Source organism: Nerophis ophidion, linkage group LG02 (genome assembly GCF_033978795.1).
Source record: "Nerophis ophidion isolate RoL-2023_Sa linkage group LG02, RoL_Noph_v1.0, whole genome shotgun sequence".
Taxonomy (NCBI): Eukaryota; Metazoa; Chordata; class Actinopteri; order Syngnathiformes; family Syngnathidae; genus Nerophis; species Nerophis ophidion.
In genome coordinates, this window is record NC_084612.1 from 26,228,360 (window position 1) to 26,252,924 (window position 24,565).

General features: G+C 38.3%; 1 protein-coding gene across 1 annotated transcript in view; it reads left to right on the top strand.

Moving 5' to 3' along the window:
- LOC133538691 (CUB and sushi domain-containing protein 1-like) overlaps nucleotides 1-24,565 on the top strand; it is a 1,135,806-nt gene that overhangs the window by 1,073,458 nt on the left and 37,783 nt on the right. The window contains exons 60-62 of the mRNA XM_061880405.1: nucleotides 3,152-3,337; nucleotides 14,265-14,441; nucleotides 14,738-14,923. Of these exons, the coding sequence (XP_061736389.1) occupies nucleotides 3,152-3,337; nucleotides 14,265-14,441; nucleotides 14,738-14,923 (549 nt within the window). The remainder of the gene's footprint in view (nucleotides 1-3,151; nucleotides 3,338-14,264; nucleotides 14,442-14,737; nucleotides 14,924-24,565) is intronic.

Sequence of the window (24,565 nt, forward strand, 5' to 3'; positions counted from 1 at the left end):
GGAAGACGAGACACACAGCTCGTAACTTGGAACTGAGGCAGGCTGCAGGGACAACAACAAGGAAGGACACGAGACGATAAACACGACCGGGGAGAAAACACAGAGAGCAAAGAGTGCGCATAGAGCGTGACGTCTAGGCCTTCTGTACGGGAAAAGATGACTTCGTTTTGGCGCGGGATAGCAGGTTGTGCTGGCTTTTGAAGGCTGGTCTGATGATCAGCTTCAGGTGTGGTGATTGCCGGTGACTGATTGCAGCTGTTGAAGAGTCGTGTGTTAGTTTTCAGATACATAGATAGATAGTACTTCATTGATGTGTGTAAGTGTAAGGCAACCTGTGTCTACGACTTGTGTGTGTGTGTGTGTTGTGTGTGTGTGTGTAAAAAAAATGTGTCTGTATTTAGATTTGTATATGCATGGCTGTAAGCCGGATTAGCTGTATTTTTACACCCAACTTTTGCGAAACGTCTGCCATGGAAGTGTTTTGTGTCCGTTCAGCGATTCGAAAATGAAAAGGACTTGTCTCTGTAACTTAACCTTGCCTTTCTCCAAACTCACCACTAGTTGGCGCCCTGGCATTCACTCACAATCTTGATGGTGTTGAAGCCAAAGACATTTGTAATGGATTTTCCATCACTTTATGTAAAACAAAGTTCATGTTTTAGCTTTAGATGTCAGAAGTATTTTATACTCAAATAAATTATCAGTAATGTTATGACATAATGTGGCCAAAACTATTGTGTTTCCTCCATCGAGGGAAAGGATTTGAGAGTAAAGCCATTGCTTCTCCTCATTGAGTGGGGCCAGATATGGTGGTTCAAGCAATTGTCCTCGGACACTATTCCTGGGAATGTGTTTAAGGCACCTCACACCGGTAGGCGGGCACGGGGAAACCGTGAGTCTGACAGTCACCCTATCACAAGGGAAGCCCCACCCCAGACAGTGGAAACATGATCATTTGTGCTGTTATATGTCATACCCTTATTGATAGCTTATTTGAGTACAAAATACTTATGACAACTACTGCTAAAGCATTAACTTTTGATTTACAGTCGTGGTCAAAAGTTTACATACACTTGTAAAAACATAATGTCATGGCTGTCTTTAGTTTCCAATAATTTCTACAACTCTTATTTTTTTGTAAGACAGTAATTGGAGCACATACTTGTTTGTCACAAAAATATTAATTAAGTTTGGTTCTTTTATGAATTTATTATGGTTCTATGGGGCGGTATAGCTCGGTTGGTAGAGTGGCCGTGCCAGCAACTTGAGGGTTGCAGGTTCGATTCCCGCTTCCGCCATCCTAGTCACTGCCGTTGTGTCCTTGGGCAAGACACTTTACCCACCTGCTCCCAGTGCCACCCACACTGGTTTAAATGTAACTTAGATATTGGGTTTCACTATGTAAAGCGCTTTGAGTCACTAGAGAAAAGCGCTATATAAATATAATTCACTTCACTTCACACAAATCTGAATATGGACACACAACTCTTTAGCGGCAGAAACTTAGCAAAATGTCACGCGTAAAGACAGCCAATCGAGAAAATACGGACAGATATATTTTTATTTTTTTACACACAGACGAATCAACCTACAGACAGGCAACTTAAAACACGCACACACGACTCTGATTACACACACACACACACATTGAGATACAGACACACACATTAGTTGACAGACAGGTGAATTGGATTACAGACGCACAGATAGAGATACGTTTTTTCAAATAATATTGCAACAATAAAACTTTCATACTAGCATGCCATACATTTTTCTTTCAACTATCCATCCATCCATCCATTTTCTACCGCTTATTCCCTTTTGGGGTTGCGGGGGGCGCTGGCGCCTATCTCAGCTACAATCGGGCGGAAGGCGGGGTACACCCTGGACAAGTCGCCACCTCATCGCAGGGCCAACACAGATAGACAGACAACATTCACACTCACTTTCAACTAATCCAAATCTAAATGAGATATGTCTACCTTTACTGAGACATCCTATCTGCATATCTAAATGATATTTTCAATTTCTAAAACTGGATCACTAAGGGGTGAAAACATGAAAATTATATCAATTAAACCTCACGGTTGTGTGAGGTTTAATTGATACACACACAAGTGTGTGTGTGTGTGTGTGTGTGTGTGTGTGTTAAGGTTATACGGTATACCGATATTAGTATAGTACCGTGATACTAATGAATAATTTTCGGTATGATACCGCCTCTCAAGCGTATCGGTCACCAACCCCCCCTCACCACCACCACCACCACACCCACCCCGTGCAGCATGTTCGACAGCGCACAATCACGGAGTACTTACAAGCAGACAATGTGTGTAGACAGAAAAGGAAGAACGGACGCATTTTGGCTTAAAACTAACAATACTGTAATGATATCAAGTACAGTTGATACTGTTATGATTATGCCGATATTTTTTGGCATCACAACATCTTCTTTCATTTTAAAAAAATGTATATCATGTTAACAAATTCAGAAAATATGTCCCTGGACACAAGATGACTTTGAATATGACCAATGTATGATTCTGTAACTACTTGGTATCGGATCGATACCTAAATGTGTGGTATCATCCAAAACTAATGTAAAGTATCAAACAACAGCAGAATAAGTGATTATTACATTTTTAACAGAAGTGTAGACAGAACATTTTAAAAGAGAAAGTAAGCAGACATTAACAGTAAATGAACAAGTAGATTAATAATTAATTTTCTACCACTTTTCCTTAATAATTTCTACAAAATAATACATTGATAAATAAAACAATAAGTTGAGACATATATCAGCAGACTAATTAGGAGCCTGTGTTTGATTACTTAATACTAAAAGACAAGTTGTCTTGTATGTTCACTATTTTATTTAAGTATTTAACTGCAATTAGAAACATATGTTTAATTTACCCTAAGATTTGTGTTAAAATAAAGCCAATAATGCAATTTATCTGTGGTCCCCTTTATTTAGAAAAGTACCGAAAAGTATCAAAATAATTTTTAGTACAGGTACCAGTACCAAAATATTTGTATCGTTACAACACTAGTGTGTGTGTTTTTGTATGGTATTTGTTTGCAGTGTGCACCTTTCCACGCTGTCGGAATGCTCGGCACATTAACACTAACTATCTTTTTCTCACTAAAGGTTCGAGTCCAGGGATGTGTGGGGACACGGGGGTCCCTCCCCACGGAGGCCGTTTAGGAGGAGAGGAGTTTAAAACCAAAAGCCTGCTGCGTTTTAGCTGCGAGGCGGGATACAATCTGATTGGCTCTGCTGAGAGGACATGCCTCCACAACGGCACCTGGAGTGGAACGCAGCCCGTGTGCCAAGGTGAGCGAGCACAGCAGCAAGCATTTACACAGCGGACCTTAAGTGATGTGGAAGACTCACTTCACAGAAGGGCCTTTTTTTAGACATGTGTTACCCAGTAGCTATTCTTCTGCATTTGTTTGCTTAGACGGTTTCTATGGAAGTAGAATTGTCTCACATCAACTTATACAGTATATATCAATATGATATTAATACATGTGCATATATTGTCGTGATCCATGGTCCAGATCATGTTTTGTTTAGTTATGTTCTGTTAGTTTTGGACTCCATTAGTTCCTATTTTTGTGCACCCTTGTTTGTTTTGGTTTCCATGACGACTCATTAGTTTCACCTGCCTCATGTGTTTGGATCACGCATCTGCTCTAATCAGAGACTATTATTTAAGCCTGTTTTGCCAGTTAGTCGTCCTGGCGACATTGCTCTGTATGGATTGTTTCATGCTCGTTTCATGCCACAGGTTCATGCTTCTTTTCATGCGATTGTTCGTTTCATGCTGTGCCAAGTAAGTTTTGTTTATTCATGCCACAGTTAGCGAGTTTTGTTTGATGTCCATAGTTTCTGCCTAAGTGTTAGTTTTTGTATCCTGCGCTAAGTTGTACATGTGCGCCTTTTTATTTGTACCTATTTGATAGTGAATAATTAAATATGTTCCTACCTTCACACCTGGTCCGGAATAGTACGTTTGCATCCCGGGAGAACAAGCTGCGTCCCCCCACGTCATCACATATATTATTAAATATACAAATACAAATAGAAATGTGATATACAAATGAATTATATTTTGTATAAATAAATGCATATTTGTAAATATATTTTTGAGATGTGAAAATATATACAAATAAAATGTGGAAATATAATCAATCAATGTCAATCAATGTTTATTTATATAGCCCCAAATCACATCACAAATGTCTCAAAGGACTGCACAAATCATTACGACTACAACATCCTCGGAAGAACCCACAAAAGGGCAAGGAAAACTCACACCCAGTGGGCAGGGAGAATTCACATCCAGTGGGACGCCAGTGACAATGCTGACTATGAGAAACCTTGGAGAGGACCTCAGATGTGGGCAACCCCCCCCCCCCCCCCCTCTAGGGGACCGAAAGCAATGGATGTCGAGCGGGTCTAACATGATACTGTGAAAGTTCAATCCATAGTGGCTCCAACACTATAAATACAAATAAATCAAGAATTTGTATAAATAAACGTGTATTTGTAGATATATTTTTGAGATTTGAATATAAATATGAGGGCTGTGAGTGAATCTTTGGGTGTCCCACGATTCGATTCAAAATTGATTTTTTTTTTCAATTCAACATGATTCTCTATTCAAAAACGATTTTTTTCCAATTCAAAATGAATCTAAATTCATTCAATACATAGGATTTCAGCAGGATCTACCCCAGTCTGCTGACATGCAAGCAGAGTAGTAGATTTTTGTGAAAAGCTTTTATAAATGTAAAGGGCAATGTTTTATCAACTTATTGCAATAATGTAAACTTATTTTAACTATTCAATGAACCAAAAATATGACTTATTTTATCTTTGTGACAGTATTGGACACAGTGTGTTGTCAAGCTTTTGAAATGCGATGCAAGTGTAAGCCACTGTGTTGCCATTGTTCTTTTTGTTTATTTTTATAAATGTCAAATGATAATGTCAATTATGGATTTTTAATCACTGCTATGTTTAAATTATAACTAATATTGATACTGTTGTTGATAATGTTCATTTTTATTTCACTACTTTTGTTTTTTTCTGTGTCATGTTTGTGTCTCCTCTCAATTGCTCTGTTTATTGCTGGGTCAGGTTTGGTTTTGGAATTGGATTGCATTGTTATGGTATTGCTGTGTATTGTTTTGTTGAAATGATTCATAAAAAAAAATATATATATAAAAAATAAATAAATAAAAAAACAAAAATAAATTAAAAAATAATTTTTTTAAAAATGAGAATCGATTCTGAATCGCACAACGTGAGAATCGAGATTCGAATTCGAATCAATTTTTTCCCACACCCCTAATAAATATGCTTGATTTTGTATTTGTATTTGTATTTGTATTGAATTTGCATATGTGGATCACTTTTTTGCTTTTGTGTCGATGAGACATTTCTACCACAAACCAGATGCACAAATAAATGCAAAATGCCAAGAGTTCTCTGCACAAAAACAATCCACGTCTTTACAGAGAGAATGCACAACAGGCCTGAGCTAGCTAACGTTAGCATTGCATTAGCTAATACTAATCCATCCATCCATCCATCATCTTCCGCTTATCCGAGGTCGGGTCGCGGGGGCAACAGCCTAAGCAGGGAAGCCCAGACTTCCCTATCTCCAGCCACTTCGTCTAGCTCTTCCCGGGGGATCCCGAGGCGTTCCCAGGCCAGCCGGGAGACATAGTCTTCCCAACGTGTCCTGGGTCTTCCCCGTGGCCTCCTACCAGCTGGACGTGCCCTAAACACATCCCTAGGGAGGCGTTCGGGTGGCATCCTGACCAGATGCCCGAACCACTTCATCTGGCTCCTCTAGATACTAATTCATCCAGTTAATCTGAAAGACCGTGCTAGCTGCTTTTTTTATCGTATCAATGCCTTTCAATGAGCTTGTCCCGATGTAGATACTGATGGCTTGTCAGTGCAATGTGTGTCAATCATACCAAAAGTCATGACATAATATGACCCTCCCTAGAAGGCCTCTGATTGGCTCGCCAGTGCTTGACCATGTCTGTGATCGAGACCGCTCCGGCTGCAGTGCCCTCTGCTGGTTGTTCAGGGGAGTCTGTCGGTCACATTTATTTATGAATTTGGATTGTGGTAGGAATGTCTCAACGACACAAAAGCAAAAAAAAACAATCCATCCATCCATTTTTCTACCGCTTATTCCCTTTGGGGTCACGGGGGACGCTGGTGGCTATCTCAGCTAGAATCGGGCGGAAGGCGGTGTACCGGCTGGACAAGTCGCCACCTCAACGCAGCAAAAAAGCGATCCACATATGATATTCAATACAAATACAAATACAAAATCCAGCATATTTATATTCAAATCTCAAAAATATACTTACAAATACACGTTTATTAATACAAATTCTTGATTTATTTGTATGTCACATTTTTATATTTACATATACATTTTGTTTGTATGTATTTTCAAATCTCGAAAATATATTTACAAATATGCGTTGTTATAAAAATGATTTATTCATTTTTATATCACATTTGTATTTGTGTTTGTATATTTATTAATATATGCACATATATTAATATCATATTGATATGTATATCAGTTGATGTGAGACAATTATACTTCCATAGGCTTCTCACTCCCTGATACTCACTCAATCATGTGACTTGTATGTGAAGATTTTTATTACTATGCAGCATTCATCATCATCATTTAATCATCTCTTCGCAAAAATGTGCCTTAGGATGTCGAGCCAGTCTTGGTAAATTACTCTTTTAAATACCAAAACATGAAGGAGTGCAAATTTTGTATAAACCACTTTCCCTTCCTTGAAATATTGACTTAATCATTCTAAAATGTATGTAAAAATAAATCAGTTTAGCTTCCCAAATTGAGCAATTTAATCTCCTCTTTGGTGAATACAGTAGCATCTAGCCACTTGGCATGCTCGTCATAAAAAGTCTCTAATATTTTGTACAGTACTGTGTAATGAGCAGAGAACTTCTCAAAGATTCATAATAAGCTTGTACAAGAATTCACGGAAAAAGGTCAAACTCTAAAAGTATGCACATGTGCCATTAGATCATTTACCATGAGGCTGCAGCAGCTTGATGCTGATTTTGAGAGTAACAGAAGGAAAACTACTGAGGTGTGTGTGGCCTAGATACAGAAGATTTCAGCTTCTGACTGCACTGGATTTCCCACCCTGTGCTGACAAAGGGATCCCTATACATCAGCAGTTTTCAAAGAGGTTCCCTAAACCCTTGAGAGTTCAGAGGAAATTAAAGTGGGTCCCCACAGCACTGTGGAGAACCCTGAAAAAGGAAGTGGGATTACAGTAATTCCCTGTTCTCACTGACAATGTAATCTCAATAAAACACTGCTGATGTTAACCCCGGTAGGCAGGCAGGCAGGAGGGTAGGTAGGTGGTAGATAGGTCATATCCCGGCTATTGTCACCAATATGATCATGGTTGTCATTAGTATCACGGTATTGTTGAATGTGCTTAGAAGGTTTTTTTTTTTTTTAAACTAGCCATACAATATACTGTATGTGCTGTATGTGCAATGCATCTGGAAAGTATTCACAGCGCTTAACTAATTTTTCATTTTGGTGTTTTACAGCCTTAATCTAAAATGGAATGACTTCATTTTTGCCCCACGCATTTTACACACAATACCCTATAACAGGGGTGTCAAACTGGTCTTCATTGAGGGCCACATCACAGTTAAGGTTTTCCCTAAGAGGGCCAATTTTAACAATGAGTCATATATGAATATACTTGTATGTATATAATACATTAACAATATATCTTTTACATAAGTTGCAAAAAAATATATTTTAATTTTACTTTAAAAACAGGCAGCTCCGTCTCCAGAATTTTACTGTAAAAGCAGTGTTTTTTTTTTTTACAGCATATCAAAAAATCTAATAAATGGAATGGAATTCAAAAACGACACCACTGTTTTTAGCGGTAAAACTCAAACAACAGAGCTGCCAGTTTTGCTTTTTTTTTACCTTAAAATCTTGTTGTTTTAATGTTTTTTTTGTTTGCTTTTCAATGTTTTAGTGTCTGACTGTATATGGAATAAAACAGTACCAAAGTTGATTTTACGGTAAAAACTCAGTCGGCGGAATTGAACCGTAAAATCTCTTGTCAATTTTACAGTCTACAATTTGATTGATAATTTGTTTTGAAATCAGAAGTCAAGCAGACATTTAAGTACCGTATTTATCTTTATTTGAACAACAAATCTTTTTGGAATACATGATTGTATAATACTTTTATTTTGATAATATTGAATTTTAAAAGATATGCAATGGAAAGAAAAATATATTTTGTAAGAAAAGATTAAGCATTTTATTAACGCATATCATTTCCAGGCTTTCATGGGCCACATAAAATAATGTGGCGGGCCAATTTGGCCCACATGCTTTGAGTTTGACACCTGTGCCTCATCATGACATTTTGAAGATGTTATTTTTTTTAAATGTTTGCAAATTATTAAAACATGAAAAACTAGGAAATCACACATACTTTACATAATTATTCACAGCCTTTGCCATGAAGCTCATAAGTGATATCAGGGGCATCCTATTTCCACTGACCAAAGTTGAGATGTTACTACAGCTTAATTGGAGTACACCAATTCAGATGGTTGGACATGATTTGGGAGGCACACAACTGTTTATTAGCTATAAGGTCTAACACTTGACAATGCATGGCAGAACACAAACCAAGATGGAAGTCGAATAAATTGTCTATAAACGTCTGAGACAGATTATCTTGATGCACAGATCTGATAAAGTCCCAATCAGCACAATGGCCTCCATCATTCGTCAATGTAAGAAATTTGGAACCAGCAGAACTGCCAGGCCGACTAAACTGAGCAATCGGGGGTGAAGGTACCCGTCAGGGAGGTGACCAAAAACCTGAGGATCACTGTCAGAGCTACAGCATTCCTCTGTGGAGAGAAGATAGCCTTACAGAAGGACAATCATGTATGCAGCAATCCACCAATCAGGCCTGTTTGGTAGAGTGGCCAGACGGAAGCTATTCCTTTGTAAAAGTTTGCTAAAGTACACCTGAAAGACTCTGACCATCACTAATTACTAGGCCACTACCATCCCTACAGAGAAGCATGATGGTGGCCACATCATGCGGTATAGTTGTTTTTAGTAGCAGGAACTGGGAAACTAGTCAGGATTAGGGTTGTCTAATTATCAATATTTTGGTACCCGTACCAAAATGTATTTAGATTTTTTTTTATACTTTTCTAAATAAAGGGTATTACAAAAAATGGCATTATTGGCTTTATTTTAACAAATACAATTATAATACATACAATTCTCATTAGAAGCAAAGAACAATTTTAATAAGATTGTGAAAATACTAGAAAATGTCACCTTTAGTAGTAAGAAAGCAAACAGGTTACAAAGGCCTTTTATTTGGCTGCCGATGTATGCGTCATTTCACATTCTATCATTTCAGTCAGAATTATGAGGGACGTGCGCCAGAAAATGTATTTTTAATCTATTTATTAATTTGCTGCACCTATTTGGTTATTTTATGTTTTACCATGTTTCATCCACACTTCTGTTAAAAAATAAGAAGTACTTGTTTTTCTGTTGTTTGGTACTTTACATAAGTTTTGGGTGATACCACAAATTTGTGTATCGATTTGATACCAATTTGTTACAGGGTCATACAGTGGTCATATTTAAAGTCCTCATGTGTCCAGGGACATATTTACTGAGTTTAAACACATGATAAAAAATAAAAAAAAGATTTTGGGGTAGTAAAAAATCTTGATGTAGTCAATGAGGTATCGACTACATACGGCTCTCGTTCTTGATCTTTTTACAATCAATATCGGTGTAGACCCACCTTTTTGATTACATACAAGGGCGCTAGTTTGCTATTAGCGGTGAGCTATTGTATCCTCCTATGGTGTGTTGTGAGGCATGTTTAGCTATTCCTCGTCCTGCAGGGAGTAAGAAACATAATTTATTTGTCGCTTTGGTGGCTAGGATTAGTGATGTAGAAGTAGATGAAACACTATGAACAGATGTTAACTGCTAGCTAGTTGTTAGCTAACTATGTTTTAAAGCAGTGGTCCCCAAACAGCGGGCAGTGGACCGGTACCGGGCCGCGGCTCTGTTACCGGGCCGTAGAATAATTATTTATTTATTTGATTAATTTATTTATTTATTTTTTAAATTAAATCAACATAAAAAACACAAGATACACTTATAATTAGTGCACCAAGCCAAAAAAACCTACCTTTTTCATGACAAAAACCTCCTATTTGTCATGACAAAGAAAAAAAATAAAAACAAATAAAAAATCCCACCCCCCGCAGCTACAAAAAGGTTGGGGACCACTGCTTTAAAGTACCGCTTACGGCAAGCGCTTCAGTGTTTATAGATGGATGGATAGATAAATAGATGGATGGATAGGAAAGATAGATGGATAGAAAGATAACTTACTTTTTTGCGGCAGTGTTTCACCCACACAGACATCTCGGTTTGTAAGGTTGCCCAAGTGTCTCTTTGTGTGACACTAATTCTTTGTGTCTGTTTGTCATTAAGCTAACGGTGTTCAAAAGCTGAATTGAAAGACTATGGCATCTATCACTGAGGCGTACAAAGAGATCCATAGGCGGATCCATCCATACACAGTATTGCTCCTGTCTGAGCGCAGGCCACACACACGTCTACACAAACCGACAACCCAAAGAGAGCAGTGCACGCATCCTCCCTTGTCGCGCAACATATTGATTTTTTGCCATCAATAGGTGTTCAGTTGTCAAAGCATGTCAGCTGGCATGCTCTCATTAGTGAAGGTGGCTTGCTAATTATTCACTGTTCTTTTCATGTTCCGTGTCACTCCATGGATCGCCAGTTGCTATAGTTCTCCCTAGAGCGTCGTGTCCTATTTGAAAAATGTTGTTTTCTAACTTAACGGCACAATAGATTTTCAAATGGTTTCCTCGCTGAAAAGAGATTTGACGAGGCAGGAACCAGGAAGCAATGTTAATGCTTCACACGGCATGATCTCAGCGGGGATAAGAAAATAACACCACTCTGTCTCTGTATTAAATGCACAGACATTGTCCAATTTGAATACATTTGCTGGCCTCACGTTACCGAGCATTTGTTTTCCCAAAAACCACATGCACTGTCACATAAGCATTTTGTATTTTAAAGCTGTTGGTATTTTTTGTGATCCTATAGTCACCAGGCACAACATTATGTCTACCCATACAGCTAGATCGATCAAAGTGTACGTATGCGGTAAAACTTGTGATAAGATTCCACAAAACAATAACAGATGACAAAGGGTGCACTCATTCTGGGCCTATTCTTCGTCTTTGTACGCCCTTCTCTCGCTTGTTGCACACCGAGCATACTTACACTGCTGTACAGTAATTTTGCAAGTCCGCAGTTGTTTATGCAACCCAGTTTTGCTACAGAGACCGACGAAGGTCACAACAATTGCAAACGGCACAACACCACAACTTTCAGTCACAACACAATTGGAAGAGCCACAGCGAATACAAATGCTGCGGCTTTCCAACAAAAAGCAACAATGGAAGTGGCAGTAGATGGCTAACAGCTTACTCTCACTTCCTTTTTCAACTTTGTTCATTATTACCTCTTCAACTTTCTGCTTCAGGCACTTGATATGACGGCAATATTTTGTCCACTGTCTCTACTGTTGTGTCCATCACTTTTGATTTTGCTTAATGTAATTGTACTGTGCCTGTATGTTGTTGTGTTGTGGCTAGGAATTAGGGCTGTGAATCTTTGGGTGTCCCACGATTCGATTCAATATCGATTCTTGGGGTCACTATTCGATAATATATCGATTTTTTTCGATTCGATTCTCGATTCAAAAACGATATTTTTCCGTTTCAAAATGATTCTGTATTCCTTCAATATATAGGATTTCAGCAGGATCTACCCCAGTCTGCTGACATGCTAGCAGAGTAGTAGATTTAAAAAAAAAAAAAAGCCTTTATAATTGTAAAAGACAATGTTTTATCAACTGATTGCAATAATGTAAATTTGTTTTAACTATTAATCGAACTAAAGATATGACTTATTTTATCTTTGTGAAAACATTGGACATAGTGTGTTGTCAAACTTATGAGATGCGATGCAAGTGTAAGACACTGTGACACTATTGTTCTTTTCTAGTATTTTTATAAATGTCTAATGATAATGTCAGTGAGGGATTTTTAATCACTGCTATGCTGAAATTATAATTAATATTGATATTGTTGTTGATAATATTAATTTTTGTTTCATTACTTTTGGTTTGTTCTGTGTCGTGTTTGTCTCCTCTCAATTGCTCTGTTTATTGCTGGGTCAGGTTTGGTTTTGGAATTGGATTGCATTGTTATGGTATTGCTGTGTAGTGGTTTGTTGGATTGATTAAAAAAAATAAAAAAAAAATCGATTTTTAAAAAAATTAGAATCGATTCTGAATCGCACAACGTAAACGATTCAATTCGTATTCGAATCGATTTTTTCCCACACCCCTGCTAGGAATGGTTACCGAAATCGATACTTTTTAAGTAATACCGAAGATGCTATCAGGTTTTGAGTCACGTAAATTGAAACAGTGTCATATGTCGATATTTTTGTTGCCTCTCTCATTTACACTTGGCGGACAAACAAGCCCTTAAGCAGCACTCAGAGCGGACTCAGTCAGATGGCCTCTCGGTAATATTGCAATTTTCCATGACAACAAAGGAAGTATGCCTGACAGAAAACACTCAAACGTGCAGTATGGCTTTTCAAAATGCGCTATATCAGTACTGATTTACAATAAATTTGCCAGGGACATGCTGTTATTGGCATTAGTAATTTTACACAGCGATTTCAACTCCTTCAAATTTGGTAATGAAAACAACAACTAAAATGCACATTACTATCAAACAGCTGGTGTGCAATAAGTACAATACTTTTTTTTAGGGCGCGAAAAAAACTAGATTCAGCTTAATTCCAAATACTACTCTCTAACTAGGCAACACAATGTAGCATATGAACTACTGCCATTAAACATCTTGGAATTGCAATCGCAAAAAGCCACTGCCTGATCAGGGCTCAGAAAATCTGCAGAGACTCCTCCCACTCCCACCAAGGACTGTTTTCACTGCTGGATTCTAGAAAGAGGTCCGCAGCCACCGTAACAGAACCTCCAGGTTCTGTAACAGCTTTTTCCCTCAAGCCATAAGACTCTTGAACGCATCATAATAATCCCCTCAATTCCCCCCCAAAATAGATTAACTCGCTGGAATATTAAGATAATATAACATACATCCATAAACGTGGCTGCATATGCAAAAGTGCAATGTATTTATCAGTACAGTAATCTTTTTATTTATATCTGCACCGAATTGATTTTTTTATCCTGCACTACCATGAGCTAATGCAACCAAATTGTGTTCTTATCTGTACTGTAAAGTTCAAATTTGAATGACAATAAAAAGAAAGTCTAAGTCCAAATGAGACTAACAAGTGTAAGAAATCAAGGTACAACAACTGGACAGCGCAGTCATTGTAATCCACTCACGGTTAAATGCCTTTTATTGTTAAACAAATTAAGAATAATTAATTAACACATGAACACACACGTAAGTATAATTAATTAACACATGAACACACACCTAAGTACCAAATAATGTACTGTTGAGTATCGGAATCAATTCCCAGGTACCAGTGATTGGTACCATAACGGTTCAAATATGAAAGGCACCCATGCCTAGTTGTGGCTTTATGTTGTTGTGTTGTAGCGTTTACATTTGCAGTGACTTTTGTAATGGTGTTCTGGCTGAAAGTTGTTGTGTTGTGGCTTAATGGTGTTATGTTGTGTCTTATGGTTGTTTTTTTTGTGGTATTTGCATTTGTTGTGACCATTCTCGGCCACCTTAATATTTTTATTTCAGTATAAACCAAGAAGGAGTAGTTTAAAAACACTGTGGGCACTGTTGGTGTGCTGGCCTCCAGCTCACTGTTAAAATATTGCACCGTCTGCTATTCAGTACTGGGATTCTGTCCAACAACCCTTAATTATTAATCAGACTTTCTACCTCAAGTCCATATTTATTGTTATTTCCATCTGGCTCCTGTGATAATCTCATTATTGCAGACCATACAGTTCATCTGCCCTGAGTGACAGCAAGATACTGACATTGTCACAATGATTAATAGCCAATTGTCTTTACTCCTCAGCTGTATCTTGTGGCAACCCAGGCACTCCGGCCCACGGCAGAATCGTCTTCAATGATGGCATCACCTTCGGCAGCTCAGTGGCTTACGCATGCTGGGAAGGGTTCAAAACATCAGGCCTGACCACCAGACACTGCACAACAAATGGGACGTGGACAGGACAACCTCCAGATTGCACTGGTGGGAGATTGAGTTTATTAGAAAATGTAGTTTAGTCTCAGATTGTGTCTGTTTGCACCATTTTTTTGACAATGTTGAGTAGGAGGACTTGGTTGAGTGTCAGGAAGGAAAAAGTAATAACATACGTGAAAAATATAGGGATAGCATTCAAATCAGGGTAAAGAATATTTTCTTGGAACATTTTCAGCTTAACACCAACAATTTAAATTCCTCTTCTCCCATAAACCAAATACATCTATTTCATCACTAAAACAAGGATTGAGGATCATACCCTTATGTTCTTGCACCCCATGTAGTGATCAGTTGTGGAGATCCGGGGCCGATAGCCAACGGCGTCTATTTGGGACTGGACTTCACCTTTAACCACACTGTGGCCTACCGTTGTAACCCGGGCTTCCTGATGGAGCCGCCTAGACTTGGACACAGTCTTTTACGCTGCACTACAGATGGAACGTGGAACCAAACCAAACCCAGTTGTAAAGGTAATATACACACTAAAGCAGGGGTGGGCATTACGTCGATCGCGAGCTACCGGTCGATCGTGGAGGGTGTGTCAGTCGATCGCAAGCCAGGCATTAAAAAAATAGACATACAAATGAGCAATCATCAATCTTCACCAAGACTTCACTTTCGTCAGTTGTTTGACATTCTCGGCACCCAAAGATCTTATGAGATGACGCTGGCTGCTGCAAGCTCATTATTAAGAAAAAAATCACTGACAGGAAAGAGAGAAACACTTTTTATTTCAACAGACTCTTGGGCTGTACCTGCTGTCAAAACTCTAAAGACCGACTGCACAGTTCCTGTTTTCAACATAAAAGACCTGCTTCATCCTGCCTGTGCTAACAAAATAAGAGTCTCAGAAAGCTAGCGTGCACAAGCTAGCAAGCTACAGAGTTTGATGCCAATGTATTTCTCCCCCGCCCTCAGCGACCGCTCCCTCTCCTCGCTCGCCCACACACTCACCTGCTGCCACACATTAAAGGGCCACACACACATATGCTACTCTCATAACAGTGTTTGAAAACGAGTATGCAAGTTGGACAATGAGATGCCAAATCCAACCACTTTCATGTGGTATTGGACAGAAAAGAGAAACTTTTTTTCTCCTCCATTTGAAAATGCGGACAGTATCAGCACCACTGTCTGATTCCAATCAATGCAAGTCATCAGAATCAGGTAATACACCAACATACATGTATATTCTTGTCTTCATGAAAGAAAGGAATCTATATGTGTTAAACATGCTTGTATTTTCATTAAACACCATTAACTTGTCAACAAAAATGTCTCTTTCATAAATAAATAAATATAAAATAAAAATATGAATGAGGTAGATCTCATCTACTTGGTCAATTGAAAAGTAACTCGCCTGCAGAAAAAGTGTGAGCACCCCTGCACTAAAGTGTGACTGTCAATAATAGATCACACAGATAATGCATACATACACATTTTTAGGACTGTCAAAAAGATAATAATATCACCTGAAAGGCGGCGCAGGTTGTTTTATGGTGAGTGACCAGGTCGATGCTTACGTCAGTGTAAATATATTTCACTCCAAAATACCTCCAGACTGGACTTGACATAAAACTGTTACCAGGTCTTAAGCAAAAATAATTTGAAATGTTCCCGTGTGGCATTCTGCCGGTAAATTACATTTGTGCAAAAATTCTGGGGTCTATTTTGATTTCATTGAAATTATGCAAGCGAGTAATAACCCGTATTTACGGTAATCTTGATAATACAAATTCAAAAGTGGGATTAATCTGATTCAAAATGTATTCATTAATTTTACAATTAATTATAAACAGTCTCAGTAAAAGTCATTTACATGTTTTGAAGTATCAATACACTACATGGATGCTGTCTGATAAAAAGCATGGAGAGCATGTCCACTTTGGCGATTATCACTACCAACACTGCATGTTTAAACAATGAATGAAGATCAAAATGAGATGCATTTAAATATCCATTTACTGCCAAAAGTGTCTTTCAAATTCCCATCCATCTATTCCATCATTCACTTTCGTTAAACTGGCGACAGCGACCAAGCAGGATCTTTTCTGTTACAAAAGGAGAGCTTGATACATATTGAGCATACAAATTTACATTTGTGGTGCTAAAAATGGCTGCTAACAGTCGTTTGTATTTTGTAAAATATGTTTATGTGTAGCAATTTTTCTCCGCCCTGAAAAACGGTTTTTGCATAAAAATGTTTTATATAAAAAACAAGGATGTATAAGACTCGACGTGTTCATTTCTATGCTAATATAACATGGAACAACAACAATCCCATAAGCAAATCAAATCATATGCAATGGTATCGTGTAAAATTGCAGTAAAAAGTTATGCTTGTGAGCTGAAATAATATTCACCAATCGTGGCCGAGGCAAAATTACCTCTTGACACTGAAAATAACACATTTTTAACTTCTGATTTAATTCCAGAGCTACTTTTGTCCTCACCAAACACAAAGGTATTTTATAAAAATGAATTCAATTAACTAAAATAAACCTTACATTAGGGCTGCGCAATTTAGACAATATACAATATAAATTGTATAAATTTTGCTCGCGATATAGCTTATAATACGATAGTTATATCGTGATACTGTATGTTGAGATATTCTAGCTTTGTCCCACAAATTTCACAGCGACAAGGGAATGAAGGCGTCCTCAATGCAATGAAGTGTCCTCACTAGTGAGCTAATGGCTAATGTCCTTCCACAGTTTGAAGCTGCTTTTTAATCCCTAATCATAGCCTCCATGGCGGCAAATAAATTACATTTCTTACAAGTACCATTGTCACTGGAGGACCAAAGGATAAGATATACTGTAGCTAAACATGCTACAACGCACTCTATAGAAAGATACAAAAAAAGCATACATAGCTAACCACTAAGCTAGAGTTCTTGAACATGAACAAGGGTGAGCTATTGATATAAATATTGACAGTGACAATAAGTAGAGTAGCAGTATATTATCGATACTACAGTAAATAGATCAATATTTTCTTATTATTGCAATATCATTTTTGTTTACATACTTGGGTAATAAAAGCCAAAAGTAGGTCGTTTAGTTATTTTGCACTATTGACTTCATGATACGGGCAGCACGGTGGTAAACGGGTTAGTGCGTCTGCCTCACTATACGAAGGTCCTGAGTAGTCCTGGGTTCAATCTCGGGCTCGGGATCTTTCTGTGTGGAGTTTGCATGTTCTCCCCGTGAATGCGTGGGTTCCCTCCCGTTACTCCTGCTTCCTCCCACTTCCAAAGACATGCACCTGGGGATAGGTTGATCGGCAACACTAAATGGTCCCTAGTGTGTGAATGTGAGTGTGAATGTTGTCTGTCTATCTGTGTTGGCCCTGCGATGAAATGGCAACTTGTCCAGGGTGTACCCCGCCTTTCGCCCGATTGTGGCTGAGATAGGCTTCGGCCCCCGCCGCCCCGAAGGGAATAAGCAGTAGAAAATGGATGGATGGATGGACTTCTTGATACATTTTGGGCCTGGTTCACTAAAGGTTTGCATAGACTAAAAAAACGTCCGAACTTGATAGCACATGCAAAGTTGATCTACGAAATGTGCGCAAGGTAAATTGCGTCTGTTAAGTGAGCAGAATAAGTAGAATCCAGTTTGCATCTCTGTCTTCATTAGTATGCAAAATATATGCATAAACATCGAAAAACGCCAACAACATTACTGGGAAGAGAAAATGCAAATATATTAGACTGCACGCGCAATGTGATTTATCAATACTCATCACTGTTTTGGGAGCACTTTTTTATATTTTGTATTTGTATTTGTTTATTCAAAGGACAATGTGCAGATACATTAAAAAGATGGTTGGACCAGATTTAGCACCATGCTAATTTCCATCCGTAGTCCTTTTATGGCACATTTAACATTTACAATTAAATTACACAAGATTAAAAACACATCACAAAATTGAAATTAAAAAAGCAATTTAACATACAAGTGCAATACATAGAGAAAGTGCGAGTTACAAATCGGTGGGCAGTCAAATTACAGTATTTTAGCAACATCATTTAAAACGCAGAAGTATATAAAATGCAACAGTTGTTATCAAAATCCACATAACACAGCATACAGCGCAGTAGCCATCAGATGGCACCCACAAGGGTATCATCCAATAGTTATTTATCCCATTGGTACTGCATACCTAAACAAGATTTTTAATTAGCATGTTTGAAAAGGATGCACCCACTGACACAGTTCCACACACAGCTGTGATAACAGAGAGGTTGTGCAGCAAAAACAGATGATGGACAGAGAATCCTCCGTCCCACTTTTGTGTGTCAACATATTTGGATCGGTCAGAAAAAATATGTATATTTAAGACACATAATCTATTCAGAAACATTATTTTATAATTGTATAGCTGCGAGATGACTCGATGGGCTGATTAAAACAAGTTCAATTGTTGCGTTTTGGTGTCGTTTAATATTTTTAAAATGCTGTTTTTTCACATAGAATACATAAAAAAGACAAAAAAGAAAATAACGTATTTCCTTCATCAATGGTTCTCAAACTTGTGCTGTAAATGAGAGTTTCTCTGTAGTGAGGGCCCGTATAGTACACTCAAAATCCTCATTTAAATAGGATGGTCTGAGCCACTTTATAATTGTACACACAGTCTTAGTAGATCGCATGCAACACCCTCACTATTAGTACACGCTTTTTTATAGATTGCACAGGCTGTTTAGTGCAAAGTATTTAGATCTTTGTAAATCAGACTCTGTGTATGTAATGAAAGGGAATAAGGACATTGTATAATAATATTAATTGATATTGTTAGACTGCCATATTTGTTTTTTGTCACATTAGAGTTATGATCAAAAATGTAATCATATAATGGTCCTGAAAATGTCAAGTACCAGTATGAACATTGTTCTGCCCCTGGTATTAGAACGATACAAAATGTGTACGTAGTATCCAAAACTAATATTTTTTATGCAAACTACAACAAATAGGTGCTCATTGCATTTTAACAGAATTGTAGATAAAATCATGTTATAACAAAATAAGTGGTAAATTAATAAATAGATTAATACTAGTTTTGAGAAAATAATACAATTGTACCTGGGGATAGGTTGATTGGCAACACTAAATTGGCCTTAGTGTGTGAATGTGAGTGTGAATGTTGTCTGTCTATCTGTGTTGGCCCTGCGATGAGGAAGCTACTTGTCCAGGGTGTTCCCCGCCTTCTGCCCGATTGTAACTGAGATAGGCGCTAGCGCCCCCCGCTACCCCAAAAAAAGGAATAAGCAGTAGAAAATGGATGGATGGATGGATGGAAAAGACTCAATGTTACCGCACATGTCATCACCTAAATTAGGAGCCTCTGTAGCCTTGTAACTGTTCTCTTAGACTTAGACTTACTTTTTATTGTCATTCAAATTTGAACTTTACAGTACAGATAAGAACAACATTTTGTTGCATTAGCTCATAGGTGTATAAAAGAGCAATATGGTGCAGTTATAAATAAATATATTACTGTACAAATAAATATATTGCACTTTTGCATATGCATCCACGTTAATGGATCTCTAGTTATATATATTGTTATCACAAGAGGCTGCAATATATATTGCTATACAGATTTTAGGCCAACAGTGTCTGAGATTGTCCAACATACATTTCGAGTTTGCATTCAAAAACATTAAAAGGAATGTTTCCTGAAATTCTCCCTGCCAGTTCATCCCACAAACACAACATCTCCAGCTGGCTGCTGCGGTTGCTGCGGCTTTGAACTGAGATGAAAAAGCTGAGAAAGCCGGCCGAGAGAAGATGCACAGAGATGGGGAAATGGAGAAGCGGGAGATACAGTAGGTGATCGAAAATGAGAGAGAGGCAGGAAATCGAAAAAGTGAAAATTAGAGAGAGAGCGGAAGAACAAGTAGAACAAGGAAGATAAAGGGAAGCAAAAAGCTTTTCAAACAATCCTTTGGGCTTTCTTTCACCTTGTTTTGGAACTGTCAATTATTCACACATGTGCACAGAGGTTGTGGGAGCAGCCTTGTTACTGAACAGGCCATTTTGCTTCTCATTCTATTAGCATAGTTGTCCTCTAGCCAGGCATCGAACTCCCAACTTTCCTGATACAGCACCTTCTCACCCCTCTGGGCGTGTGTGTGTGTGCACCTTAGAGACAAATTCCCCTTTCTGGGATTAATAAAGAATCTCAAAAGGGCATTTTTAACGCCTGGCCTGACAGGCAAAATCAATCAAGTAAGAGTTTGGAGGAAGAGGAGAAATTGAGTATAGTATAAGTGAAGGGTGGCTGGGATTAAAGGGATGAATGGGCGGCCCAGTAGAGAACATTAAATAACTAAGAGCATAGGCCCATGCCAAGGGTTAGGTCATTTTTCCATAGAATTTAATGAAAGCGCCCTACAGTTTAAATAACTTTTTTTGTATTAAAACCTGCATGAGATCAGTTACTGTGTAACTCTGCTGACAGGCAAACAAGTATAGTTGAACTTAAAAATTCAAACAACCTTAAATTGAACTCTCATAATATCATCATGCATATTTTGCAAGACTTAACCTATGAACGCATCCAAATAGAAAACTGCATGCATTGTATTTTCTTATTTTGAATGACTACGGAAGGGTACTGCAGGAACGGGATATATGTCCCCGTTAGTCGCGGTTTAACTGACAAATGAAACGTGACAAATTAGGAGGTGCACTATCCACTTTAGCTGCCAATTGGCAGTAGAGTGTTGAATATCCTAAGATGTGTTTTGTGGCATTTCCAACTTTGAGCACAGCGTCAGTTGCTATGTAGAGTGGCGCTTTCCATCATTTTCAGCAGACTGCATTTGGTCATAAATATTTTATTTTTTTACTTAAATCATTGTCCTTTGTTGTATTATTATCATCATCAATTAATAAAGGCAAAAGTACAGATTTGTTTTTCAAAAGTATCGATACCCCGAAGTCCCCCCGTCACCCCCCCATCAGATGACGACACTTCCGGTATCGGTAGCGGCGATACTGGCCGGTATCAGATCGGATCGGTATCGATACCCAAATTCGCGATATTGCCCACCCCTAGTGGCACCTTGCGCTTTATTGAGTCATTTATTCATTCCATTCATGTATTCAAACAAAATGTAGTAACAAGCCTCTTTACATTCTCAGTAACAGCAACATTGCAAAGATTAGAACAGTAATGAATGAATTAGATAACTTGTTATGTTAAATATTAACGCCATTATACTCTAACACCATTATTACCTACACTGCATGTAATGTAAAACGTTTTGGGTATCATGCAGGTATAGTAAAGTGTTATATAAGAACAGACCATTGACTATTTTTAATCAAATCGTAGCCACAGAATTATTACTGATTTGTGAGGTGTCCATAGAGTCCCACCCGTTCTATTAACTAACTAACTAACTAACTAACTGATGGACAAACTCCAGTTAGTACGATAAGTTCTTGGCGCAGGTAAAAATAAAACCAGAATGTCCTTGGTGAACGGAGCAAAGACCCTAATAAGACACAGGAAAGCGATGGCCCAATCAAAGAAATACAAAGTGTGGCCAGGAAACAAGAGTCAAGAGCTTGAATGAAACAGCAAAAAGAATGAAGGTGACGCACACTACCATCGGTTAGGCTGCAAAGAGAGCAAGCAAATTACATTAACAACAAAAGAAAGACAAATCAATACCTGCCCGCAAACCTAAAAACACACAGGAAGAAAGGGATTAAAAGCCTATAAAATGTCGGGTGGGAGAATTGTATCGAGAAAGATTTGCCCAAAAGACACTAAAAGGAAAAAATAAGTTAAAGAATGTCAGATGTCCTCAAGCAAGATGAGACTCTAGACATTAACCCTCTTGTTATGTTCTTTTGTTAGGAACAGCAATGGTGTTCCCAGGTCAATTTGACCCGCTGCATGTTTTGTTATTCAAGCGATGTCCAAAACCAAAAGAATCCTAACAAGCATTGTTTATATTTTGTTACTAACTCCATTGCTAACTAGTCTATCAATATTTAGTGTAAGGCATGTATTGCCTAAATGGGCAGCGACCCCGTAATGCCACCAGCCTTTCATCCACTGTGATGTTGGTGGAAGTTCCTCTACCCGCTTGTCCCACACTGTACGTCTCAATTACTCTGGAGAAAATGCGAAAAGTCTCCGGAGACATTGTGGCTCGAAATGTTTTTGCATCCCACAGACTGGCTGTCGACTCACCCTTCGATTTATATACCCCGGCCAGAATGAGGAGCCCCAAATAACGCACATTGTGTTTTATTCCAGCTCCTTCCACTTCTCTGAAAAGTAGGTCTCCCTTTTAGACTATTAAATTCTAAAGGGACCAGCGGTAAAAAATGGATGGATAGAATGATTCTATGTGTTTAATCTGGTATGACCAGCTCAACAGTTGACTTGATATCAGTCACTGCCATCATAGGGGGCCATGGCGCTGTCTTTATTAGGTTTTTTGTAGACAGTTTTGCCTGACATGTATTTGGGGATGAAGATCACTGTATTAATTACCATTTTTGGCATGAATATCTTGCATGGAGGAATAGAAATAGTAATTCCCTCATCCAGCTCAAAATTAGCATCAGAATTTCGCCTGAGATAGTCTTCATCTTTAGACACACAATCCTCTATTTCACTGTCATGATCATTGATGACTTCAAGAGTATCCTGAGCTGGACTGACATCCTTTTGCTCTTGCTGCTCATTTTGTAAAGGTCTTCCTGATAGAGTCCTAATGTTGGTAGGATTTCCATGCAGAGAACATTGTATATGTTTTCCCCTAACCCAGGGGTGTCAAACTCACATACAAAGTGGGCCAAAATTTAAAACTGAACAAAGCCGCGGGCCAAGGTTGAACGAATGAACCTTTTAAAAGGGACTCAAACAAGTTTTGCTTTGAATATTGAACAGGAAATGGTTATATAACTTTATAATGACATGCAAAATCAAGTTTCAAATAATAATAATAAAAAAATATCAATGGCATATCAAATAAATTTTCAATAAAAATTGAATGCCTCTTTTCTATTTGCAGCCTTCTGAGGTAAATATCAAAATCAACTTTTTCCACAGGCTAATAATAAATTGGAAAATAAAATAACAATAATGAATGAATCAAACATTCAAGCCTTGAAGTAGCAAGAGAAAGTGCATGAATAAAACATTAATTATTGCTCACTTTGCTACACTGATTTGCTTCAACACTAAATATGGAACAAGCAACGCTTATACAACTTAGTAGTGCAAAATCGACTTTCCAAAAACAATGGCATGTTAAATAAAATTTGCAGCCTTCTGAGATAAATATCAACATGAAGTTTTTCCACAGCCTAATACATTTAAAAATAAAATAATGAATAAATCAACCATCCAGGCCTTTTTACTGCTCAGTTTGCGACTGACTTATCTAATCTGATGTGCCCGAGCCAGATACCTGCCATCTTTTCTTGGATGCTCGTTCATTAATGTCGGGGCTCAGATGGAGGGGTTTGGGGGGGCTGGCACTGGCCTGGCACGCTTATTGTAAGGCGGAAAAACGGACTTAACGACAGGTTGTAGGGGGCGCTAAAGGCAGTGCCTTGAAAGAACGCCCCCAATAATGTTGTCCGGGTGGAAATCGGGAGAATGGTTGAGGGCTGGCAAGTATGAGTATTAGCGGTGAATGCGGTGTTACAGCAGCACCGGCGCTGTATAATACCGGCGGGCCAACGCTAATGTTAATTTGGATATTGCCTCAAGGGCAAAATTAAATTACACGGTGGGCCAAATTTGGCCCGCGGGCCAGAGTTTGACACCCATGCCCTAACCTGTTGAGTGTTTACTGAATGTGGGTGGAGTTTCCCCGCAAGAATTTAAATGGTTCTCGTCAAAAGTCTTTACACCTGCACGTGTGTGTGTGTGTGTGTGTGTGTGTGTGTGTGTGTGTGTGTGTGTGTGTGTGTGTGCGTGTGTGTGTGTGTGTGTGTGTGTGTGAGATTGGGGTAAAATACAAATGTTTGTATGTCTGACAGTTGCAAAGAAATAAATAGTCTGACATTTCGGACACCCTTTTACCTCCAGTTTGACTCATGGGTCACATTGACCTGAACAGTAACAAT